Consider the following 24,091-nt stretch of genomic DNA (forward strand, 5'->3'; position numbering starts at 1 on the left):
CCTGGACTAACAGATGGACCTTACTGGATGCCCTGAGCAATGTGGATACATGGCTGCTTAGCCAAGAGTTACTGGAATAAGGCCTGTTCTGGCCCTTATTCCAATACTATGTGGGCAACAGAGGTACCAAAGACACTGAGAGCTTTTTTCCTACATGAAAGAACTGCAGAATTTGGCCTGAGCATCTGATATGAGACAGCATTTAAAGTACATCCGTGGGCTGGGTGTTATGTTTTTGCAAAATCATGGCCTGAGCTCAAGCAAAGATAAGCAGGTCAGGAATATATTTAGGCTGGGAGCCAGAGGAGCAGCCTTCCAGTTGGAGCAGCTGCTCGTACAAAGATGAAGCACAAGGAATCTTTGTACATTTTCCATCCTGAGCATAGCATAACCCTTCTGCAGTCTCATGTTGCTCAGGTGCTCTCTTCTGACAGCCATCTATAGAATGAAAGGGAAACAATGAAAAACGCTGCTTTAGTCCCAAAGCCCAAACACTGGGACATGGTTTGAAAACAGCACTAATCTCACAGGCAGTTGCTAAAATACTATCATGGTTACAGCAGCACATCCTGCACCCATCAATGTCAGGCCCTGCACTATGACAGCCCCCATATGGACCCCAAGCCCAGGAGCCATCAGACAGGAGAACTCCCTGCAAGGAGGTTGGGCTGAGGTGGGGGGTCAGACTATGCTCCCAGCTAACAGTGATAGGATGAGAGGCGATGGCCTTATGTTGTGCCATGGGAGGGTCAGGTTGGCTGTTAGGAAACAATTTTTTCTCCAGAAGAGTGGTGATGCAGTGGCACAGCTGCCCAGGGGGGTGGTGGGGTCACTGTCCCTGGAGGTGTTCCAGAACCATGGAGACGTGGCTCTGAGGGATGTGGGCAGTGGGGTGGGCTGGGGTTTGTCTTGGGGGATCTTAGAGCTCCTTTCCAACCTCAGTGATGCTGTGGTTCTGTGATTCTCATCCCCTCTCCTGAGCAGGCTCCAGCCCAAGTTCCTTGTGCCATGAACCCCTCATCCTCATGAAATCCTCTCCAACCACCATCATGGCCAGACAAAGAGATCACCATCACAATCACCACATCCATTCCAGCTACCACATTTGGGACTACGCTTCTCCTGAGCTTCTCCAGCCCCTCCTAAAGATTATGCCTCAGAAGTTTTTGCAGGGTACCATTCCCATGTGAATGAGTATGGCTTCAAGTCCTGCCCTTAAGCTTTGTCCCAACACTGCAGCTGTCCTACATCAGCAAGCTGTGGGGTTGTGGCTGTACACCACGCCTGCAGAGTGCATCTGACCTTGGGAAACACTCACCCAAATGTCTATCCCACTCATATCCCCCAAACGGGACTTAAGCAAGAGAGCAGCAATGCCTGGAATGAGTGTTCCTGCGGTGAGCGGAGGGGTGAAGTCGTGTTCCCAAAACCAGCACTATAAATGGGCATCACTGAGCAGATCCCATTTAAAGGGATTTCACTACAGAGAAGGTGGCAGACAGCCTCATGAAAAAGAAACTGCCTTAGGATATCTTCAAAATACCTCCTGCTGTAGAGGGAATGACACTGCTGAAAGCTTTAAGGGAAGGAGGAAAATCTGGTGTGCAGTTCTCTATTTTTGGTGCTTTTAGTTCCTGCATCCCAGCATGGCCCTGTTCACTCCCAGCTCCGTTGCTGCCTCCCTGCACAGCAGCAGCTCAGTTACAGTGCAACAGAGGAACCTTTGTATGGTGGCATTTATTTTTTCCCCCGAGGTGGAGATTTATATTCGCATCGAGGCTTGCGCAAACATATTTCTTACAGCACTTTACAAACCGGTAGCTGGAAATGTCACTTTGCTGCTGAGTCAGTGGGAGGCTGATGCATTGAGGACAAGGGGCTGCTGTGCATCCCCCAGGTCTGCGGGCTGAGAGCAGCCAGCAGTGCTGAGAGAATGATTCAGCATCTACAAATGCTTAAGGATCAGCAAGCAAAAAGCTTGGAGTGGTCTACAATCGGAAATGTTTTGTGTGATAGGCAGTAAGGCAGCCAGCCATGCTGTTTCTGATGGGTAAAAGGGAACAGCAACACTTACCCTGTTGCTCTTTCAGATTTGCACAATTTCAGGCACAGCCAATGGGTGAATTGCAACCAAGCTGTATTCCCAGTCTGGACATCTGGGAAAGCAGCTCATGGGTACAGGCATGCCACCTGCACACATGGATGGCAACAGATTTACGATTTGTTCAAACAAAACCAACATAGGCTGCCAGCCCTCCGGAAGGACCGAGCTGGTTTTGGGACAGCTTCTCTTCTGCTTTTTTGCTCCAAGGGACATAACTCACACATTCATCGTGGGTGGATTTTGGGTCATTGCACAAGGCAGTGCTGTGCTCAGAGGTTCCTTCCTTATGGCAGAACAAGCTCAAGCCTCAGCCTGCCTGGATATCACCAAACCAATACTTGCATTTATCTGTCAAGAATCACATGAGCAAGAGATTGGCAGCAGAACTACAGGCACTGACGGACTCCAGCAGTTACCCATGGTCCTGCAGAATGGTGGTGGATGTCAGCATGCAGGGGCTGGGTGAGGGCAGCATTACAGGGCTGGATGGATTGTGGTGTGTGAAGTATGATTTCCCCCCAGCAACTCGCTACGTGTGCTTTGATTCAGAAAAAAACCACACAACATGGTTTGTTTGTTTTTATAGTGATGGGATTGTCCTAACTATGAAATATATGTCACCTCCAAACTCCTGGAATACCTATTGCATGGAGGTATGGGGGCACTAGCTGAAAATGCCTGCTGGAAAAAGCAAGAGGCAACACACACACACACAAAAAAAAAAATAATAAAGGTCCAATAAGAGAAGGTGAATTCTGTGCAACGCACTGGAAAGAAATAAAAAAAAAATTGGTGAATTTGCTTCTCTTGGCAGCACTTCTGCTTATCGAGGAATCATCATAGGGAGGGGATTATTTTATAATTGCATAAAAGTTCCCTCCCTCCTTCAGCTGTCCTGGTCTAAGGCTGTCTTCTTGCAGAGGGACCTTTTTCAGTTTTATATCCACCCCTTTCTCCTCTCCTTTCCTTCCCATCCCTTTACCCCAGCAGCCCAGGGGAGGCGTTGCGGGGCGGCTCTGCCCAGCAGGCGGCACTGCGCGCCCGCGGCTGCCTGCTCTCAGCGCCGGGCCCAGGGGCTGAGCTCTGCTCTCTCCCTGCTTGGCTGCAGTGAGTCTTTTTGCTTTATTATTATTGTTATCATTATTGTCTCTATTAATATATATATGCATACTTTTTTATTATTTATTTTTATTTTACCTGGCTTGCTCTAAGAAGATGGAAACACAATGTGGAGAAGATGCCTGTGCCAGCTTTGCATCCGGCTGGGGGTTTGGCTTGCCATGCTTCCCCCCGTGTGAATGGGACAAACAAAGCCTCAATAAAATAAGAGCAGTGCCAGGCAGAGAAAGTGGCTGTGGGGAGGAACCATGCAGAGCACGTGCTGTCTCTGGCACTTTTTTTCCAGCTTTATTTGCTGCATGTGTGCGAGGAGCAGCCCTGCCCAATGCAGCTCTGCTCACTCCTGTTCTTCATGCCCCAGGCAGCAGCACTCCATCACTTGATGCTGAAGGCCATGATTCAGAAAAATTGCATGAGAACAGTTTATCCATAAGAAAACAAGCTCTCTGCAGTACCACTATGGGCAGCACGAGCTGCTGGACTGGGGCTGTGCTGTGCCCCAGTCCCTGGCTCTGCTGGGAACACCGGACACCCCAGGCATGCTGTCCTTTCTCACGCTCTTGTCCCTTCCCTCTCTGGGAATGTGTCCCACCTGCTTGGCCCATGTGCTCGAAAGGAAATCCATGGGCTTTGCAGCTCAAACAAGATCCACACCTGTATGAAACCCAGGTCAGGATTGAATTGATGCATAGGGACAAAGGGACCTGCAGTGCTCGGGTGGGCACTGGGTTCTGGCACACAGGGAGTGAGGTTGGGGTCCCTTCTCACAGCACCAAATCCCAAGGAAGAGCACGGTCCCTTTTCCTGGCACCAAGGTGAAGGTCCATGCTCGACCCTTTCCCAGGAGCACCCAGGGAGGGTTTGAGGGTGCTCTGCTCCTGAAGTAGTTCTTATGGGTCCTTGTGGACAGCAGTTGCTCTCCTGGTGTTGATGGAATGGATCTGAGCTCTTCTGCTTCAGTTGCAGTGTCCATGTGTCTCTGCACCACCCAGTTAGCTCTCCTCAGAGGGGTCATGGTGGGAAGCCAAGCAGCTCTCTGCTTCCTCTGTCATCCCCAGTGAGGACTGCTCCACTTTGACTTTCTTTCTTCCTCTCATTGCCTTCTTGGAGCCTGTTAACAGCAAGATGAGCCCAGGAGTTCACTGCAGAATAATGGATTTACACATACAAGGCTAACGTGGCCTAATCCCAAAACAGGAACTGCACAGGGGGAAAGTAAAGCTCAGCAAAAGAGAGTGTGACAGGGCCATATGTAAGGCTTGATGGCCACACTGGCTTATCCTCATCTTTATCAGGAACAGCTCTCTGCTCATTCACCTGTAGGAAGTATGGGCCCAACACATTCCTTTGTCAGCCAAGGAAAAGCTCTGAGGCCACAGTGGAAAGTCAACAGAGCTGGTAGAAACCTTGATCTGAATGTCAACAGCTTGCTGCTGGGAATTTGGCTATCCCCAGCCAGCTCCTCCCAAGTGGTGAGCAAACAGGAGGGACGTGGAGCTGTTAGCTTAGGTGCTCAGGGTGCTCTCTGACCAATAAGCATGGCTTGAGTTGGAAGGAACCTTAAAGATCATTCAGTTCCATTAACAGCTCTGCTCTGACTGAGGATATTGTTGCCAAAAGCATGGTCCAGCATGGCTTATTACAGTGAACCATAAGACTCTACTGAGTCACAATGGGCAAACATCTGTGTGCATGGTGGGATTCATTTGCAGAAGAATACCCAGGAATAGGAAAGTGCCCAGAACCCTCAGGTGCTGCACTGAAGGAGCCCCTGGGGAAACAGAATGAGAAACTCCTTTCCCACCTTTTGTCCAGGAATCCTGTCCTCTTCTCCTCTTCTTCTGCAGTGCATGAGCTCTGTCTTTGGTGCAAAAATATTTCCCTTCTGACTGAGCTTCTTGCAGGACATCATGTTCATAGGGAGAAGCCACCTGCACAATGAGAAGAGCCATCAATCTACAAACCACCCGATTGCCAGTGCACTGACAGCCTGGCTGAATTGCCAGGGACCTGTGTGACCATCACCACAGAGTTGTAACAAGGGTTGGTGTTCAGAAACCTATCTACAAAGAGTGACATATCTACCCTTCAGCAACCAGTTGGGTAACATGTGGAAATGGATCTTGGCACTTGATGCAGGAAGAGCTGTCACCTCCTTGAGGGAGTTGGGCAGGGACAACCCGTCCTGCGCCTCCCGGTGCTCCCAGAACAGGAATTCCTGGTCCAAAGGCACTGTTTGACCCAAGAAACCAAAGCCAACCAACCTCGCTGTCTGTCGTATCCGCCTCATCAGATTCCTGCTTTGTGGACTCATCATCATCACCATCATCATCTAAGGAAACATGAAATTAAGTGTTTTTGGTTGGCACGGGGGACAACAAGCACATGAATATGATACAGAGCCACAGGACCAGGCTTGGAGAGCCTTCATTATGAGGTGTCTGCGTTCATAGAATCACAGAATCATTGAGATTGGAAAAGAGCTCTGAGATCCCCAAGCCCAACCCCAGCCAACCCCACTGTGCCCACTGCCCACATCCCTCAGTGCCACATCTCCACAGTTCCTGAACACTCCCAGGACTGGTGACCCCACCACCTCCCTGGGCAGCTGTGCCACTACATCACCACTCTTTTGAAGAAGAAACTGTTCCTAACATCCAATCTGGACTTCCCCTGGTGCAATTACAGCCATTACCTCTCTTCTTAAAATAAAGTTGCACCCTGTCATGGCTGGCAGCTTCAGCAGCAGGAAATGTGGGGGAGCCTCTTCCCTGCTCAGCAAAAGGGGTTTTGCTGCACACACCCCAAGGCCACACAACTCCTGGCATGTATCTGCACACACCTAACCCCTGCACGGGGCCAGAACCCAGCATAGCCCCATCTGCACACTCCTTGTACCAGCAGGGTTGGAACTGTGCCCTCATCCCTGCCCAGCACCCTCAGTGTCCCTAGAAGCCAACCCCATCCTCATGCTGTCCTTCCAGGGGTTAAGGTCCACTAGAAAGCACAGGAAGTATTTGTGTGCTTCTTCCTGGGCTTTGTGTCAGCCTTCAGGTGAGAACTGAAGAAAGTTCTGCGTTTTCCCACACCCAGAATGTAATCAGCTGAAATTCTTCTGCTATGATGATATCTCCTTAACATCTAAGTCACACAGGGCTTCCCTCCCCCCCCCCCCCCCTTTTTTTTTTCTTCCACTGTGCAAAATCCTGCTCCCAGTGTTCCCAAACCACTCCGACACACCCAGACCAACTAATCCAGGTGAACTCAACATTCTGGCCAAGCCAGTAGGGCTGGTAAGGAGCAGCTCCACACGGACATGTTCAAGCCCACTGTGCTCCCTATAGCTGCTACTTCCCCCCACCAGTAAACCCAGCCCTGCCCCACAGCCATCAGCAAGAGGGAGTACCGCAGCCAGAGGGCACAGCTCAGTTGAAGGATGGAAAAAGGCTTTATAGGGGTTGGGGTGGGGAAAAAGGAAGAATAGAGGTAACAGCATCCCTCCCCCTGTTCTCAAGAGCAATTTGGGAGGATGGGGAGCACCTGTTGTGGTCAGCAGGCACTGCAGGTGTTTGCAAAGGTTGTTTCCCACTGCAGGTTGCCTTCACACACACACACCAAAACGCACCTTTGGCATTTGCCTTCTCAGATGTCAGGCTTGCCCGGGGCTCTTTACCTGGTTCTTCCTTCTGTGTACTGGCTACCAGTCTCACCCTGGGCTCTGGAGGAGTCTCTGTGTTGCTTGGTGGTGACTTGTTTATAGGATGCACCTGGGAGTGAGCGAGCTGTAAGGGGCAGTGAGTGCAGAAATCCCATAAGTACTGTAAATAGAACCACTGCCTTCGAATGTGGGAGAAAAGGGCCATCCCCAGTCCCATCTCAGTGACTGTGACAAGTGCTGGAATGAGCATCATCTCTACCCAAACCAATGGGAATGGGGTGCAGGTGCTGGTGCACATCTTTCCTCTTAGCTGAGTGGAAAACCATTGCCAATCACGTGACAAAATTGCCTGTTTCCAGGCCATTTCAGCATGGGACATTAATTGTGATTGTAATGACACTGGCACTGAGCACCAGAATTCCAACAGGAGAGAAGGGGTTGGTATGATGCCAACCTGAGCTGTACTCACCATAGCTGCCTCCTCTTCCTCCTCAGCCTCCTCCTCCTCCTTGATGGCACCAGGCTGCCCTGTGATCTGTGTCTGGGCAGCATCATGCCAATGGCTGCGTGGCTGTGAGCTGTCCCGCTCCATCCCATGTCGTCTGCAGGGGCTGTGCATGGGGCTGTCCCCTGGGCTTGGACGTGGACTCCTGGTGGCCTCCTGGTGCTTGATCCACCCCATTCCCCTCCCACGCCCAGTGTCTGACAGGTCCAGTGGGGCATCCATACCATAGTCCCTCAATGCTTCCACCTTTCCTCGGTGCTCAGAGCCATCCCGGCTCACAAAGAGCACCCTCTCCACCTTCCCATCTGCAGCATCCTCCATCCTCTCCTCCTTGCATCCCACTGCAATGCTCAGGCATGGAGACAGTGGCCGCTCCTTGGGCACAGCTTTGGGCTCCCCATCCACCCTGACCCGATGGCTTTGCTGCTGCTCCAGATGTTGCAGCCGCTCACGGTGCTTGAGGAGGTGCAGCTTGCCCTCCAGGTGCTGGTCCCTCACGTACACCACAGCTGCAGGGAGCTTCAGCAAGGCAGCTCTGTCATCCCAGTCATCACGTGGCCTTGTCCTGCCACCACCATCTGTGGCCCTGAGCAAACGGCTGTGGAAGCTGCTGTCCCCATCTGATGGAGCACAACTACTTGCCAGCCCCAGCTGGTGCAGGGCGAGATGCTTGTTGAGGAGGCAGAGCTGCTCTTTGCGAGCAGTCAGCTTTAGGCTTTCATAGGATGGAGCAATCTTGGGGGAGACTGGCTTGGTTGTTGTTAAGTAACTAAAAGAAATGGGAAAGAAATCACATTTTGGGGGGAACCTTCATGATTTTTCAGCTCCTGCAGGTGGTAGTGGGGATGTGGTGACCACTTACTGCTGCTGAGAATCATAGAATCACAGAATCCCTAAGGTTGGAAAAGGCTCTAAGATCTGCAAGTCCAACCCCAATCTACCCCACCATCCCTCTGACCACATCCATCAGTGCCACATCTCCATGGTTCCTGAACACTTCCTGGGCAGCCTGTGCCTCACCACTCTTTTGGAGAAGAAAATGTTTCTAGTATTCAACCTGGACTACTCCTGGAGCAAATTACAGCCAGTACCTCTTGTCCTGGAAGCCACCAGCCAAGCCAGGCTGTGCATCCAGAGGCCCCCCTGCCTCCCAGCATGGCTGTCCCCAGACTCTCCCAGTGGCTTGAGGGACCTGATGACAGAGGAGCAATCCCCAACCCCACTCCTGAGCAGATCTCTCAGCAGTGCCAAAGAGACAGCACTGTGCGTGAACCTGCCCATGCAAACCGAGTCCCTGATGTTGCTCATCACTTGGCAAGCTCCCTGTGTGTGAGCAGTTCCTGGGAATGCATGGCAGATCCCTCCCACTGTGGGCAGCTGGCAGTCTGCAGCCAAACAGCCTCTTGTGCTTCCAAAATCAATGGGGAGGAGAAGCCCTGGGAATTGCTGAGCCTTGCATAAAAGTCCATTAGAATAGATAAGGAGCAGCACGGACTGCTGCCTCCTGCTCAGCCAGGTCCTTCTCTGCAGGAGAGGACAGGCACCGGGTCTATCTGAAGGTGAAGTAACACGAGACCGGACTGGTTGAGTTGGATTCCAGTCATTTTTCTCAACTGGGAGACCCTCCCCTGTTCCCCGAGGCTGTGGGCACAGTGAGAAGAGTGGACAAGAAGGTGAACAAATAGGGATCACAATTTAGGAGCTGTCTAATGGGGTCCTGCTCCTGCAAGGGGCACAAGCAGAAGACTCACGGCTCCAGGCTGGGGCTGCGTTCCTGCTCCGGTGGCAGTGGGGTCTTCCTGGCCGGTGGGGAAACTGCAGCCCTTGAGGGACTTTTCTCCAGGCTGTGCCTCACCAGGGCAATGGTGCCGTGCAGCTGGTTGGCAATCCTCTGGGATGCCTGCAAGGAAAACTTGGGTCAGGCACTGGGATGTGTGCTGGGGCTCTGAGAGCAGTATGTGGCTCTGGGAGCTGTGCTGGGTGCAGACCCAACTCCTCGCCCATGTTAACAGAAACTGCTCCTGCCTGTTCCGTACCAATGACTGCCTACTGGCTTTTACAACAGCTCCCACCTCAGAGGTGGTAAGAAGTGATCTGATATAATTCCAATCAGTGGCTGAATCTTAATTGTTTTGGCTTTCCCAGGAAAGCTTCCCTTTGTGTTTTCCTCAATATTCTTTAATTTCTGGCCGCACCGATCTGTGGCCAAGGAGCCCACATCCCTTGTCTCATGTCAGCGGCTTAACCAAGATAAGACCCTGCAAATTCCCCAACCATTGCTTAGGGCTCTGGGCTTCGTTCCATGCTGCTGGTATTTCTTTGGGGGTGCATTTCCAGCAGAGACCCAGCAATGAAACCAGGACATCGCAATCCCATCTGCTGCAGAGGGCTCACCACATGTTCTGACTTGTCTTCTCCCTGCTTAACAGAGATGTCACCAATCCTTCCTGTGATCCCCACATTAATTATCCTTGCAGCCTGCCTGTAGCCTCACCAAAACCTCACTTCACCCACTCCTTCAGGTTTTCTGCAGAGTTCAGCTAAGTGAAGGCTGTGCCAAAACAGAAGCAGCTGTGTGGGTGTGTATGTGGGCTTGGGTTCCCATGGCGAGAGCAGGGCTCCAGATCCTGCAGCCTCATTTCCCAGTGCCCAGTATCATCATATCACTCAGCATCCCTCAGCAGATACATGCTTTGTGCTTCAAAGGCATGGCTGGCTTGTATCTATACACAAAATGGCAAACAGTGAATGTGAATCCCTCTGCAAACACCACTGTTCATTCTGCTGCAGATGGAGAGATATCTGCGATGCTTTTGGGCAGGTCTGCTGTGCTGCATTTGTATTCTGTATATCCAAAACCTCCACCATTCACATGCTCTCCAGGCTTTGCCAGCATTCACAGTGCTGCAGCCTCTTGTTCCTAATTATCACTTAGAATAAGCTGCACCATGAGTTGATATGATCTCCCCATGAGAAAGATTTTCTCAGCAAGAGAGGAACCACTGTGTTGGGGGAGGGGACTCAGGGGTGCTAGGTGTGTTGTCATGAAGGGCAAACTGAAGATGTACTCTCCTACAACAGGGAACAGAAGCCTATGACAAAATCTGAAGGATTTGCTAGCAGATAGTGGTAATTCCTGCAAAGCATCCACCTATCACTGGGGAGTTTTCCTCCTTACCCCTGGCAACAACATTCTGCCCAATTCTAGGTAGTTATTTTACCCTCTTAAGTATTTCCTACTCATTCTCCATCTGTTTCAACCCCTCCTCACTCAATGCAGATGGGGAACAGCCCTGGGCTCCCTCTGTCAACTCACCATTTCTGCCAGGCTGGCTTCTTGGAGGACAGTGCTTGGGGAAACCCTGCTGCAAGGAGAGCTTCTCTGTCCTGTGGTCTTCTCTGCAAAAAAAAGACAAAACCAGCCTCTGGGATGGTCACACTGAGCTGAAATTTCCTTCTGGTTCTAGCGAGTATGTGAATGAATGGACTTTCCATTGCATGCATAACTGGCACCAAGGCAAACATACGGTCTCTGCACCAAATGGGTGGTGGCTGCATGCCTGCACAGAACCTGTCTTAGAGCGAGAGCACCCAAACACCCCCAGCTAGTGTTTGCACAAAGCAGAACAGCATATTTGTCCCTATTCTGTGAGAGCATCCATCTGAGCTGCCGGCAGCTTGCTCTATGCTTTCCAGGCCCATTCCTTGAGAAGTTCTGCCCTATGATTCAGCCACTCTGTCTCATCGCCAGGACCCCAGAGAGGTGGTTGGACCACAGCACCCACCTTCCCCCAGCTCGAGCCCCGGCACACCGTGCTGGGAGTCCTCTGCTGCTCCAACAGCCACTCTCTCGACGCTGGTATTCCTGCTAGTGGGGGACAGTAATGGCAGTGGGGAGCTGGGTGTGGAGCTGTGCTCCCTGGAGATGGCTCCTGGGTACTTGATCCTGTCCCTGCAGAAAGCAAAAAGACACAGAGGGATGGGAAGGGGCAGGAGAAGGGAATCACCAGTTTGAGAGCCACTGTACCAGCAGCTTTGAGTTACAGAACCTGATGTGTAAATATACATATTTATATATCATGTGGATAGACCGGATCTTCAGCATCACCTCCCTCCCTTTCAGGTTATCAGCTGGCTTGGTTGCAGTCTGCAGCATGAGACAGAGCCAGCATGACAGCTCAAGGTCTGATTTCCCCACCTGCCCATGTGTAATGTCATGGGGAGCCATGAAGTCGAGTAAGGCAAAATCCCATTGCAGCAGTTGCAAAAGCTCTGTGATCTGTACATCCCTGTTGGTGTAGGGCTGGATTCAGAGCTCCCACTGTCACCATTTTGAGATGGTGTGTCCCTTGGAGGGAGCTGCTTTGAGTCTGAGCCCCACACTTTTGTCACCAATCAAGTCCTGACCAGACCTTGATGCCAAGACATGGGTGTTTGGTTGGAACCTTCCAATGCAGCAGCCCAGGGAAGGGCAGAGCTTGATGCTTAGCAAACCCAACAGGATCAGCAGCTCCCAAACTGCTCAGACCTTGGAGAGCATCAGAGGATAAAAGTGAGTTTCTCTTTAAGCGGGCGGTGCTTCTGAGCTCCAAAGAAAACACATTTCTAAACTAATCCCTCGGTGCTAATTCCTCTGGACTTTAAGCCCTTGAGGAATGAGCTGATTTGTATGTTTCAGCCTGCCTGGCAGGTTCCTTGGCTTTCAGCATTAACCTGCCGGAGCAGATCTTTCCCTTGTTATCACTGGATCCCCATGTTCCCAAAGACTCAGCTATTGGGTGCATGTGAATGGGGAATGAGCAAAGCTCAATGAGGACTTGGACCTTTACAGGTATTTTATTGTCTTAATGTCTACAGGAACCCATAGGAATCAGATGCTAAATGATCCCTGTGGACACAAAGGTCCAGACATAGCCCTGCTCAGTGGTAGGGAAGCCACACCAGCACCCTGTGCCATGAATAACATTCAGAGAGCACTTACTCTGGGCTCTGGAGCCTCTTCAGTTCTTCCTTGAGAGTTTTGTTCTCCTCCTTCAGGCGGCTCATCTCATTGGCTATAAAAAGAGATACCAGGAGAGCCACAGCTTTGGGTGCTGCATGGAGCAGGATGGTGCTTGACCTCTTATCTCTCCTTTTTCTGGAGATACAGAGGTCTGAAACCCCAGCTCCAGTGCTTCATGTGCAGTTGTCAGACGTGATTCCTCAGCACCTCCATCACTCTCTCCCTTCCTCGTCCCCATCACCAAACTCCTCCTGCATGTTCAGCCATTGAATGTCTCTGTGCAGGTATCAGAAAAGCCCCAACAAGCCAAAGCTGAGCTTACAGCAAACCTCGGTACCTACTGAGAATGAAGATGTGCTGGAGACTCTGGAAATGGGAATTTTCATATTCATTCTGCTTCTTTTTTGCCAGCTCCTGGGTGACCATGCATCTGTCACAGAGACCTGCTCGCAGCCTGGATGAAAACCCATGGTTGGGAGCTTGTTACCATGCATCCATATGGGGAAATGGGCACTGTATGCAGTATAGTGCACTCCTCACCGTTACCCGGAGATGTGAGTGACACCAAATGGCTGACCATGAAATCCTACCTGTTTTCCAGCACTTTTACATTTTCTTTGAGGACCTTCTGTTGTTCCCTTAGTTGGTGGTTTTTAGCAAACAACTCTTCAATTCTCTGGGCATCGCTAATGCAAGAAAAGAGTCAGGAAAAGAGAGTTACTGGGCTTCTCCCAAAATCTATGGCTTCATCCTCAGAGCCTAGTCTGTGGGAGGGCTTTCCGCTCTGAGCCCACTGTGCTGCCTGCACTGCTGGGATTAAAACGCTTAAATTTGGCACTGCCAAATAGGTGAAGGATGCTCTCTAAAACAGGGAAACACCTGTGTAAGGCTTGTGGGCACCTCTGTGATGCACAGAAGTGCCTGGAGGTCTTAAAACCCATGCCCTCCACCTGCTGGGACATCAACACCGCGGGCACTGCTCACCGGCACTTCTCCGTTGTCAGCTCCGTTAGCTTTGTTTGCAGACCTGGAACAAGGAACAGAAATGGAGAGATGGAGAGCTGGGTGCTAATTGCAAATCCCACAGCACCTCAGAAACAAAAAGCAATCACCTGGCTTCTGCCTGAAAGGAACTTCTCCGCTTTGCAAACCACATATCTGAGAAAGACCAACACACCGCCCGCACAAAATGACACTGCAGTTTGACATAACTGGCAAAGCTGTACAGAATGGGAGCACGTTTTGCATTTCCACTGTTTAATGAATTTGCATTCCCCCTCCTCCCCCGAAAGTCTGTTACAGTTTTGTTTCTGGTTCTTTTAGCTACAGCAGGCGTTTCCCAGGTGGGCAGTATTTTATAGCTCTGGGGGCTGCAAAGCGTCTCAGAGAATATTTACAGCTCAACAAGAACACTTTCATTGATGGATCTGCAGATGTTACGTTTTGTCAAATTCATTTTATGCAAAATAGATGTAAACATGTGGTTTAGATTGCTCAACAGTTTCCTCTAACTCTCCCGTGGTCTGAAATCACAAAGACAAAAATGAATTCATAAGCCAGAATCTTCCAAAAGCGCTGTTGCTCTGTTCATAAAGCTGACATTGGGAATTGTTTTAATAGGAAAGCAATTGGATTTGGCATTTGCTTCCTTAACTGAACGATTCTTACTTTAATGATGTATGACTGGGAAATTCCCAAGAGGAATAAACTATCTAAGGTTTTCCATAACACGGCATTGAATTCTTGTTGCTTCTTCCTTGTAGACCACTGTGTCTTTCCCATTCCCTCTTTCCCTCAGTATCCAAGCTATATCCCAATAAGATGGAGAAAACACACCATCAGAGGGTTATTTGAAACCAAACAGATCAAGGCAGCACCAAGAAGGAATGGATTTTGGCCAGCTTTTAAGAAGACTTCTCATGTCTCCTTACCTTGAACTTCTTTTTCATGGATTTCCTTGAGCTTGTTCAAGAATTCTGCAAAGCTCTCTGTGGTCATGTTCAGGGCTGTGCTGTGCTCCCAGGTTACATGCAAGGATGTCCTTTTGTTTCAAATTATTTGGATGTTAGCCTAGAACAGAAAAAAATGTTCAATAAAAAAATTATCTTGTGGATATTTGGCTGGACTAGATGATCTTAGTGGTCTTTTCCAACCTTAATGGTTCTAATGGATTTTATGATATGGTATTTTGCTAAGCCTTAGAAAGAGAACAAAGAAATACCTTCCCAAATATAGGAAGTAAAATAATTTGCTCACCCACACATGCAACGAGAGCAGTGTGTTTACTGGGGTTTTCAGAGCTGTGCACCCTGAACCAGCCCAGAGCTGGGAGCACAGACAAATCAGAATAGTGACGGCTTGGACAGTGGGAACACCACAGCAGCTGAAAATCAGGCTTTTCCTCTACATTTGGGGACTATGGGGCTCTATGTGGGGGGGCAGGGCTCGTGTCCCATGCTGCTGGGAACAGGTGATGAGAAAAGTCTTTGTAGCTGTAGGGCTGGAGCCTGATGGCTCTATAAATGCTTGCCTGGTACGCACTGTTCCACTGCCCAGCTGCCATCGCCCCGGCTGCCCTGCTGCCTCCTCGCACCTGGGGAGACACCAAAACCAGAACCATTAGCCCTGTTTTACAGATGCTTGGAGAGGTGAAGGCTGAGTGAGATCTGTGGCCCCTCAGAACCATGGGGAGGGCTCAGGTCTCTGCCCGCCCCCCTGCCCCTTGCCTTGGTTTCCCCATTGATGCTGTGGGGTTCAGTGTTAGTAAGCCATGGTACCCTCAGTTCAGTAAGCTGTGAGTGGCAGAATTGTAGGGGTTGGAAGGGACCTCTGGAGATCATTCAGTCCAACCCCAAAGACACCAGGTAGCCATCAGTCTGAAAGTCAAGTGGCTGGTTGTAAAATCTGCCCTAATCCCAATGATCACGAGCTCTGATGTTGCCAGCAGGGATGCTGACATTGATCTAAACTCTCTCCTTCCAAAATGGGAATGCTTAGCCAAAACCTTGGGCAGTATCGGGACATGACAGCGGGTCCCTCAAATAGCTGTGGTCCCTCCTGGACCAGGCAGTGCTGTTGAACAGCACATATGCATATGCCACTATGGGGCATTGCAGAGGGTCCCTCACTTGCTTTGGGTGTGTGATTTGTGTGCCCTGGGCCAGCAAACCCCACACAACAGGGAGAACCCAGAAACCCCACGGCAGCATGGGAAGAGTTCTGCAGCTGCTGCACGCTCCCCATCCCTGCCGGCACCTGTGTGCCTTTATCTGCATGCAGAGCAGAGGTGTGCCTGATTGCCTGCATATGCAAGATGTGGGCATGCAGAGCTGGAAGGAGAAACTTTCCCCTAAAGGGTCTGATTTTAAAAAGAAATTAGGCACGCGCCAGTGAGCACAAGCAGCAGGCTGGGCTTGTGTGCTCTCACTGCGCTCAGCTCAGCGTGACAGAGACCAAAACACAGATCAGAAACTCAGCTGCAAAACCGCGCTCTTAGAACATGAACATCTGAGCAGTTCCCTTTGCCTTTTGAGCATAAAAATGTAAGAAAAGAACATCGCTGCCCTTTCTGTGGGCAGAAAGCAGCTTGTGCCAGCAGTGGGTGATGTCTCCTGAGCACACAGCTTGTTGCAGCTCGCACAGCCAACAGGCTGCTCGGGATCAGCCACCGTGAAATGGGATTGGGAGCTGATCTCTTTTGCTCAACCTCAAAAACCACTGCTTAACAATGAGCCAGGTGAAATAATACCCGGCTCATCTCCGACAAAAACCTGATGAAAAGATGTTAACGAGAACACCATCTGTGCAGCTGGCAGCCTCTTGGGGTTGCTGAGTCCTGAATTTGGGGTGAGGGGGAGATGGGGAGATTCACCGCCGCCTGGTAGGGTGCTGGTGGGAAGGCTTTGAAGTGCTGAAGGATGGGATGGCTTTGCACCTGGAGCTGAGCATATGTCATGGTGTGGGCTCCATTCTGGCCTTCCTGTGCTGGATCAGCCCCTACTCACACTGCCCTGTCTCACTGTCACCGTCCTCATCTGTGGCACTCAGGGCTGAGGCTGGGATGTGCTAGGAAGGAGATACCTGGGCTGGGATGTGGGGGGAGCCGGCTCCGAGCCCCACCAACAGTGCGGGCAGCAGGCAGCTGCTGTGAGTCAGCGCTGTGGGCAGAGCCTGGTGGGTCAGGATCTGGGCTGTAATTTTGGCTGGGGTGTAGGCAGCAGCCCTGCTCCCCTCGTGCAGCTGCAGCAGGGCTGGGACTCTGTCCTGGTCTTTTTCTCAGTGCTCTTGAGTCAGCAGTGGATGTGCCTGCCTGGGGATTTGATCTTGAGGCTTTGGATGAAAAAAGCTACGGAGATTTTTGCTGCTTTTTTTGAGATGCCAGCATCCATTCCTGTCTGCAAAAAGGGCCTGCAAATGGAACTGTTGCAGCAAATCTGGAGAAGAGTTTTGGTCTCTGGTCTGTGTGCAACCACAGTTACTATGAGACACTGTATGAGCATTGTCCCCCTCTCCTCTGTACCCAGGATTTGGCCTCTTGCCATGCAGATCAGCCCCACAGACCCCCCAAGCTATTGAGGAGTTCAGTTTTCCCCCTTCTTACTCTACATGGACCAGCTCAGGTGAGAATCCACATTTTCTCACTCCTCCGACCCACTTGGGAGCATTTATTGAAAAAAAATTATCACTGAAGATTAGACCACAGAATCCCTGTGACAGGGTTTTCACTTACAGCCCTGAGCCCTTCTCAGAACTGTCACCATAAATTTACACAACATGGTGCTGGATGCTGTGGGGTCAGGAGCAGCCCCTTGGTGTGCTGGTGACATGGGGCCATGCATATCTCAGAGCCACGGGTGCCCTCTGTTTGCAGAGCCCAGTGCTGGGGCCAGCCCTCATATCTGGCTGCTTTGGAAAGAGAGCCAAGGCTGATGCTTTCTCTCCATACCCATGGCTGGGGGAATGATTTCCCATCCCCTTCTATGGGGTTTGGGAAGTGATGGGCTTGAGCAGCACTGCCTGTTTCGAAAGAATGAAGCAGCTCTTTGGCTAAATGAGCTTAAGTCATTCAAAAATAAATACATTCAAGACTCTGAAGTTCTAACAATATCAGCTCAGCTTAATGGATTTACAATCAGGTATTTCCTCATCAGCAGTACTGGAGAGGTTCAGCTTCAGCCTGGGTTGATGCAATACACTTTTTGCTGTGTGACTGCTGGGCAGCACTGCCTTCATTAGCCAGACTATTTTTCCTTGGCCACCTTCTTTGTTCCAGACTAATTTTACCAATAAATTAATTTATACTCACAAAAACTGCCTCATCAGTCATGGAAAATCTGTAGGGCCCTTGGCTCACTGGGGGATGATTCTTCTTTCTCTAACACCTGTAGCAATCACCAGAGTGCTGGGGATTTTTTCCCCTATTATATTATTATTTCCCCAAATCCCCCATCTGGACACATGCTCAGGCCCTGCAGCTGTGCCACGGTGTTGCCTGGAGCATGGTGGGATTCGGGCAGGGGCAAGGGCAGCTCGGGGAGCCTGAGCAAGGATTCAAAAGGTGGTTTAAAAGAGTCACTTATCTGCCTGTGCATCTCGGGATAACCACTGCTTCTATAAACATCGCTTAATTAACACCTCAAAATGCTCTGGGAAGCGGGTAATAAAGCATTATTGCGTTTTTCAGGTGTTTTAATTGAGAAGTGGTGAGGCTCAAGGAATAGCTCAAGGCTCTGTCGGGAGCAGAGGTGCACCCAAAGCATCCAAACGTCCAATGCTTTCACAGCCTCTCCCTGCCCAAAGCCCCCGTCTGGGCACAGCGGTGGGAGCAGCCCTGAGGAGGGCTGGGGATAGATGAATGGATGTTGTGCATGGCACCTGGAGCACCCTGGGCACGAAAATCCATCCTAACCACACTCACATAAACTGGCACCTCTGCACCTGCTGTGGCACAGTGTGCATGAGCATCCCCAGTCAGTTCAATGCATATGAAAAGCATTAAATTTCTCTCTGCTGAACATGACGTGAGTAATGAAGTTCTTAACTGAACCCACTTTTCTCCTCAATGCCATTTATAAAAGGAAAACACCTGCAAACAGGTGTTGGTGGAGCTGAGGGGTTTCTGCTCCAAGGAGCTTGTGGGGCTCGTGTTCTGGGTCTGGCTCTGGGACCCCTGAGAATAGGGATGCCCCAATATGTTGCCCAAGGAGCCCCTGCTGATGGGGTTTCCCCAAGGCAGAAGCCCTATGGGGATGCTCCAGGACCCCCTGCAGTTGGAGATGCCCAAATGGAGATTCTCTAGTGGGAATCCCTCAGAAACTCGTACTGGTGAGGATGTTCTGCTGGGGGATTGGCTGCCTGACCTGGGACAAGGAGGGCTGCAAGAGGCCATTTGTAGGGGTCTGCTCTACATGAACCAGACTCACAGCCTTGGAAGAATTTGTGCTTTGGATTCCCCTTCATATCCCACATGGTTCTTCCAAGGCAACGATGGCACAAATCCCTGACTCGTAGCACAGCTCTGGCATTATGGCCAGGGCCCTACTCACCACTCAGCCCCACACAGTGCCACCTAGAAGCAGGACAGCCTCGGCCAGGCATTTTTATGGTTTAAGGCATCTCTGCTTTTCCCAAGCACTTGGTGACACATTGGTGATGGGGACACTTTGCCCAGGCTGAGCTTTGAAGCAATACTGTGAACTGGTGTCCCCCACCAAAGCACTCAGAAGGATGTGTGCTTTCAGTGCCTTAAGAAATCATTACCCCCAGGGCATTCCCCATCACAGGACCAATGCAGCAGAGGGGATGAGGAGCAGGCAATGGACACAGCACCTTGCTCCCCCTGCACCTCCCAGTATCCCCATCCCTTCCCTCAGCCTGGATGTAAGGTAGGGGAGAGCAGAGAGGGCACAAAAGGCTGGAGGCTGCTCTGTATTCCCAGCAATAGAAATTGAAATAGAAATATTCCCAGCAATACCATTGACTGAGGGTAAGAAAATCGGGATAGGAAGTGAATCTGATATTGGGAGCTATTTACTTCTGAGTGCATGAGATGCTGTACAGAACTGGGGGTGAAGCTGCAAGAGCCAGGTGCTGACACTGGGGACATCAGTGCCACCTGCCTGGGATGGGCACTGCTGATTGCCCTGTGCTCCCACAGCACATCCCGGTGCGACTGAGGACAGGGCTCTGCCTCAGCCCTGGGTATTTGCTCACTGAAAGCTTTGATGCTCCCTGCCTCCAGTCCCTGCTCTTTAGATGTAAACGTGACCGGACTCCCGACATACACACCCCAACGCCCACAGCCTTCTCTGATCCTTGTGCAGCTATCACACTCAGCCCGAGCGACAGCTGAATGCCATTTCTTTGCATTTCCAATCCCAGTGACACCTCATTGCCTTTCCTGCTATGATGGACAACGCCAGAGCAGAGGTTTTGCTAGAGGAAAGGTTCCCAGCAGCCCGGGTCCCTGCTCCCCAAAGAAGCAGAGGTGCTTTGCAACACGCCTGCAGCTCCCTGGCTGCTGGAAAAACCCTGATAGCCTCCATGAGCTCAGAGAGGTGACAGCAGAGCAAGCAAACCTGAGACACTGCCCATGGGCTGCCGGTATTGAGTGACAGCACTCCCCAGAACACTGATGTGCGGTTTTGGGGCCATTCCCCAGCTCCCTCCCAGCTCCCTGTGCCAGGTGCTAAGGGATAGATAAAAATCAGCGTGGGTACAATACTCACATGGGGGTCTGCGTTTCTCCTTGGGCTCCTCAGGCTCAGTTAAGCTGTGATCTGAGCGCAGTCATCTGGGACACGGCAGACAGAAGTGCTCAGTGTGGGTGAACTTGCACAGACAATAAGCCATAATTTTTTTTTGCAGTCTGACCTGCTCTACTGGTTTGCGTTTCTTTGCCCCAGCAGCAGAAAGGAGGCACAGCACGGCTGAAGCTGCTGAACAGGTTCTGCTGTAATAGAAAAAAGTGGCAGGACCAGTATGGTTTGAACCCAGATAGAGATTTGATTGTTTTCCCATAATTACAGATCAACCTGTGCTGTTGGTTGAAGTCAATCACATTAGCAAACAGACCCATTTAAATAATTCAGCCAGCATTAAGGTGGGAATTTTTTCTTTTTACATAAAGTGTGGCTCCTTCAGAGGGGAAGAGCAAAAAACAAACAAAAAAAAAAGAAAAAAAAATTTGAAGTGACATCAGCATCCTGTTAAACTCTGATGCATTTATTAGGTTCATTCAAGGGGATGCTGCTTCTACAAAGGGGCACTTCTCAGTGGTGCAGCTCAGACAAGGGGCTGCATTTGGGCTTGGGATGGTGCGCAATGCACAGCACAGGGCATGCAAGTGGGCCATGCAGCAAACCCAAACACTTGGCAAATGGGAGGAAGTGTTCTCCAAACAACACATATGGGCGCTTGCAGGTGAGAGGTAAAAGAAATGCTGCGGTCCTGGGTGGGTTCCTGGGGCACTGTGCAGTGGGGGATACTCTGGGGAGCAAAGGTAGGGTGGGGGCTGTGGGTCTGACCCCAGCTGGCATCCCTTGCTCAGCATGGCTCGTCTCCCCACTCCGGCTGCTGACACAGCAGCTTCCACCCAGCCGTGGGCCGGTGCAGCCCCAGGCAATGGAGACACGTCCCTGAGCCTTTGAAGTACAGCATCCCCCGGAAAATGCTGGCTGCCATGTGCTTCCCACCACAGCTGGGCAGGAGCAGCCTTCTCCCTCTCTGCTGAAGCCACAAATGAGCAGAACACAAGAGATGCATTTGCATTTGGGTAGGGAGGGGGACTGGATACACCGAGCTGAGCCTCTTGGCTGAATTTCCCATTGGGACAGCCCCTCTGTGCACCCCCAGAGCTCAGCCCCAAAAACAGGTCAGACCCCACAGTGGTGTAAGGTCGCATCCATCCACCCGCAGCCCATTCCCACCATGGTTTACACCCTGTTGCTGAGCTGGCTGGTTCAGCAAGCTCAGCGTGGTGCTGAGCATCCTTGGCAGCGTTTCTTGTCAAACATCAGCTCTGCACTTTCCTGGTGGCACGCGGATGGGTCGGAGAGGCGGGGAGCAGTCAGGGCTCGCAGGAATGTGGCTGCACTCCCACGCCATGGAAATGGGTGACAGGTAAACAAGCAGCTGCTCAGCAAGCCGCGGTCCTCGGCCGACCTGTAGGGACAGTTTGGTGGTGGCAGCTTGTGCATGGAATTCCTGACTCGTTCCTCTGCAGGAAGGACATAGTGTGGGGCTTGTGGGGGTGCTTTGCACAAGCCAATGGGCAAAAGGAATTGTTTGCCTCCTTTCTTCTTCTCTCTTCCATTTTGGGCTGTTTGCTCTACTAAGGATTAGCACTTAGAGGTTGATTTCTTGATGCAGCCCAATACCTCAGGATGATGTTTGCAGTGATGGAATTAATGACAAGCACATGGACAAGGGATGCATGCTGGGACAGACAGACAAACAGCAGCATGCAGTGGCAGTGGGACAAGTGGCACTGGCCTTGGGGGTACCAATGTGTGCCTGCTCCAGTGGCTCAGCAGCTGCACTGTCAGCACCATCTCCATCTTTGGGAAGGGGAGCAAGAGGGGCTGGTGCCACGGTGGATGGGCTGTGGGGCTGTGCTGATGGGTGAGAAGGCACTTCTGGGAAGCAGAAGGTGATGTGTTTTGAAATAGTACCCTCCTTGTCTTTTAGATGTCTATTGGAGATCACGCAAACTGCTTGGAGAAATCATGATTACACCAAAGATTGCTGCGCTTCCCAGCTGGAAAGTACAAACTCTGGACAGGAATTAAATTTCTTTAGAAGTGAGAAGTTAAGAAAAAAAAGTCACACTCTTTTTCTAGGAAAAACCCAGAAGTCTTCTAAGAGAAGAAACAAGGAAGCACTCATGCGACCTGGAGACAGCATGATGATGACTGGAACTGGAAACCAGGGGGATGAGAACCCTGGTGGAAATGCCTGCTTCACCTGCACAGCTCTCCTGGTGCATCCAGTGTGGTGAATGCAGCTGTCCACACCATACAAAGAGAGACACGTGCAGGATATATTCACCTGCAGTGAAAATCTTCCCATTCAGGACTCTGACTTGTTCCATCAGTGGCCAAAAGACAAACATCCCCTTTGCTCGGGACTTCGAATGAGAACGAGCCCAACTGCCGGCGCCTGGGTTTGGCAGATTTCCCTTGCGACAAAAAGACAGCAACAAAGCAAAGCGAGCTGCTTTTCTGCTTGAGACGACTGCAACGTCCCCTTCCCTTCAGTGCAGCCTCCGGAGCACGCGTAGCACGCAGCCTCCGCCAGGGGCTGCTGCCGGCTTTGCAAAGCGTCCGCTGCGGCCGAAAGCTGTGCGCGGAGCCCCGCGGAGCTGCGTGCGGAGTTTGGGCTCTCGAGGCACGAATGTTACCCGGTCCTGCACATCCGCAGCAGCAGGAGGCTCCCCGGGTCTCATCACCCACCTCTTATTTCCGTTACTTAGAGATACAAAACCAGGCTGGATGGGAGAAGGGCAGCTGCTCCAGTTACGGCAATGACACAGATGGAGTAAATTCTGGTTTTATGCCAGTTTTCCTCTTATCTTCTGCTCCTGGAGAGTGTAACTTTGCTTCTCCGAGTCCTCTCACTGTTTTCAAAAGCTTGTGAGGTCCCTGTCACAGTAAGCAAGCCAGAGCACAATGCCTAAAGGGGAGAGGGATGAACTTTCCCCTTTTGGAACAGTAAAATATTCAGGCTCACAGCAAAGGGCATCTCTCCACAGACCCGAAAACCTCACACCAGCAGTGAGCTTGCCAGGCCTGGGAAAGGCCATTTCTGCAGGGGGTGTCCCATGTGGGGATATTGGTACTCTCTTTCCTGGTGTGGATCCAACAATCCAAGTGCCTGAGGTGTGGCCACAGAGACTTGGAGTGAGGAGAGACAGCTGACAAACAAGGGGTGCAGATCTCCTGGCTCTTTGCAGTGCAATGGGCACTATCAGCATCCCAACATGCAGATGGAGGTGCCAATTTGAGAGATGGGAATAATCCGTTCAAGATGATGGAGCTCACTTGTGGCCCTACAAACCAGAGCCAGGTGGACTTCCTTCAGCTGGGGGTCCTTCCTTCAGAGGGCTGCATCCAGCAGCTGCCAGTCCATTTTTATTCTTTGCCATCCAGCAGCTGCCAGTTCATTTTTATTCTTTGCCCCTCACAATGGCTATATATATTTTCCAAACTGAAACAGAAGGGCAAATTTCCTGCTAAAAATCCTCCTTTCCTTCTCTTTCCTGGGCTGGAGAGCTGCACCCGTGCCTCCAACCTCCTCGCACTGATGCTGCTTTGCCCTTTAGCTGTGGCTTTTCTCTGGGTTGGAAGGAGAAGCAGATGAGTCCTTCCCATGTTGGCTCAGTTTTCTTTCACCTCCTTGAACCTGCAACATCTGGGTTGCAAACATGCGGGGAGAGCAGCGTTTGCCTTCCAAGCTGCTGCAAACGTGCAGGGGAGTACAAAGACGGTGGGAAAGTGGGTGGCAGCTGTTCTCAATGAAGCACAAAATGATGATGGAAATTCATCTGTCCGTGCCCAGTTTTGGCACAATGTGTTGAGTCAGGAAACACATTGTAAGTTTTCATGATCCCACCTACATTCACCTGTTACTGTCACCGTTCCTCAAATTTTCCCAATAGCTCAACACATGAATATTTGGTGCTCTAAAAAAAACCCAAAAAACAAT

At 50.9% G+C, this 24,091-nt stretch overlaps 1 protein-coding gene across 3 annotated transcripts; it reads right to left on the bottom strand.

The window, feature by feature from the left end:
• Positions 1 to 2,273: 2,273 nt before the first annotated feature.
• RBBP8NL (RBBP8 N-terminal like) lies at positions 2,274 to 14,386 on the bottom strand. Of its 3 annotated transcripts, none has more exons than XM_090151993.1 (13): positions 14,320 to 14,386; positions 13,373 to 13,415; positions 12,979 to 13,074; positions 12,730 to 12,842; positions 12,368 to 12,440; positions 11,172 to 11,338; positions 10,703 to 10,785; positions 9,138 to 9,286; positions 7,351 to 8,155; positions 6,897 to 7,005; positions 5,488 to 5,555; positions 5,028 to 5,154; positions 2,274 to 4,334 (listed from the first exon to the last, which is right to left on the bottom strand). In XM_090151993.1, exons 1-13 carry the CDS (start codon positions 14,384 to 14,386, stop codon positions 4,216 to 4,218), a joined length of 2,019 nt encoding a protein of 672 aa, XP_090008119.1. In that variant the 3' UTR covers positions 2,274 to 4,215. The 3 variants fall into 3 exon arrangements, with proteins under 3 accessions (XP_090008119.1, XP_090008120.1, XP_031445903.1); XM_090151994.1 differs by having other exon boundaries at positions 2,274 to 4,326; positions 5,017 to 5,154; XM_031590043.2 differs by having other exon boundaries at positions 6,849 to 7,005.
• Between the last annotated feature and the right edge of the window lie 9,705 nt (positions 14,387 to 24,091).

Source organism: Phasianus colchicus, chromosome 17, assembly GCF_987193195.1.
Source record: "Phasianus colchicus chromosome 17, bPhaCol1.hap1.1, whole genome shotgun sequence".
Classification (NCBI taxonomy): Eukaryota; Metazoa; Chordata; class Aves; order Galliformes; family Phasianidae; genus Phasianus; species Phasianus colchicus.

Bases quoted from the DNA above. Each gene is read 5' to 3' on its own strand.
- RBBP8NL (XM_031590043.2), bottom strand. From the start codon at position 14,386: ATGACCACAGAGAGCTTTGCAGAATTCTTGAACAAGCTCAAGGAAATC. The intron at 10,786-11,171 runs GTGGGTGCTGTG...TTTTTTTTGCAG, and splicing joins GGGGCTCGAGCTGGGGGAAG to AGAAGACCACAGGACAGAGA. The intron at 8,156-9,137 runs GTGAGTCTTCTG...CATTTCTTTTAG, and splicing joins CGCAGCCCCAGCCTGGAGCC to TTACTTAACAACAACCAAGC.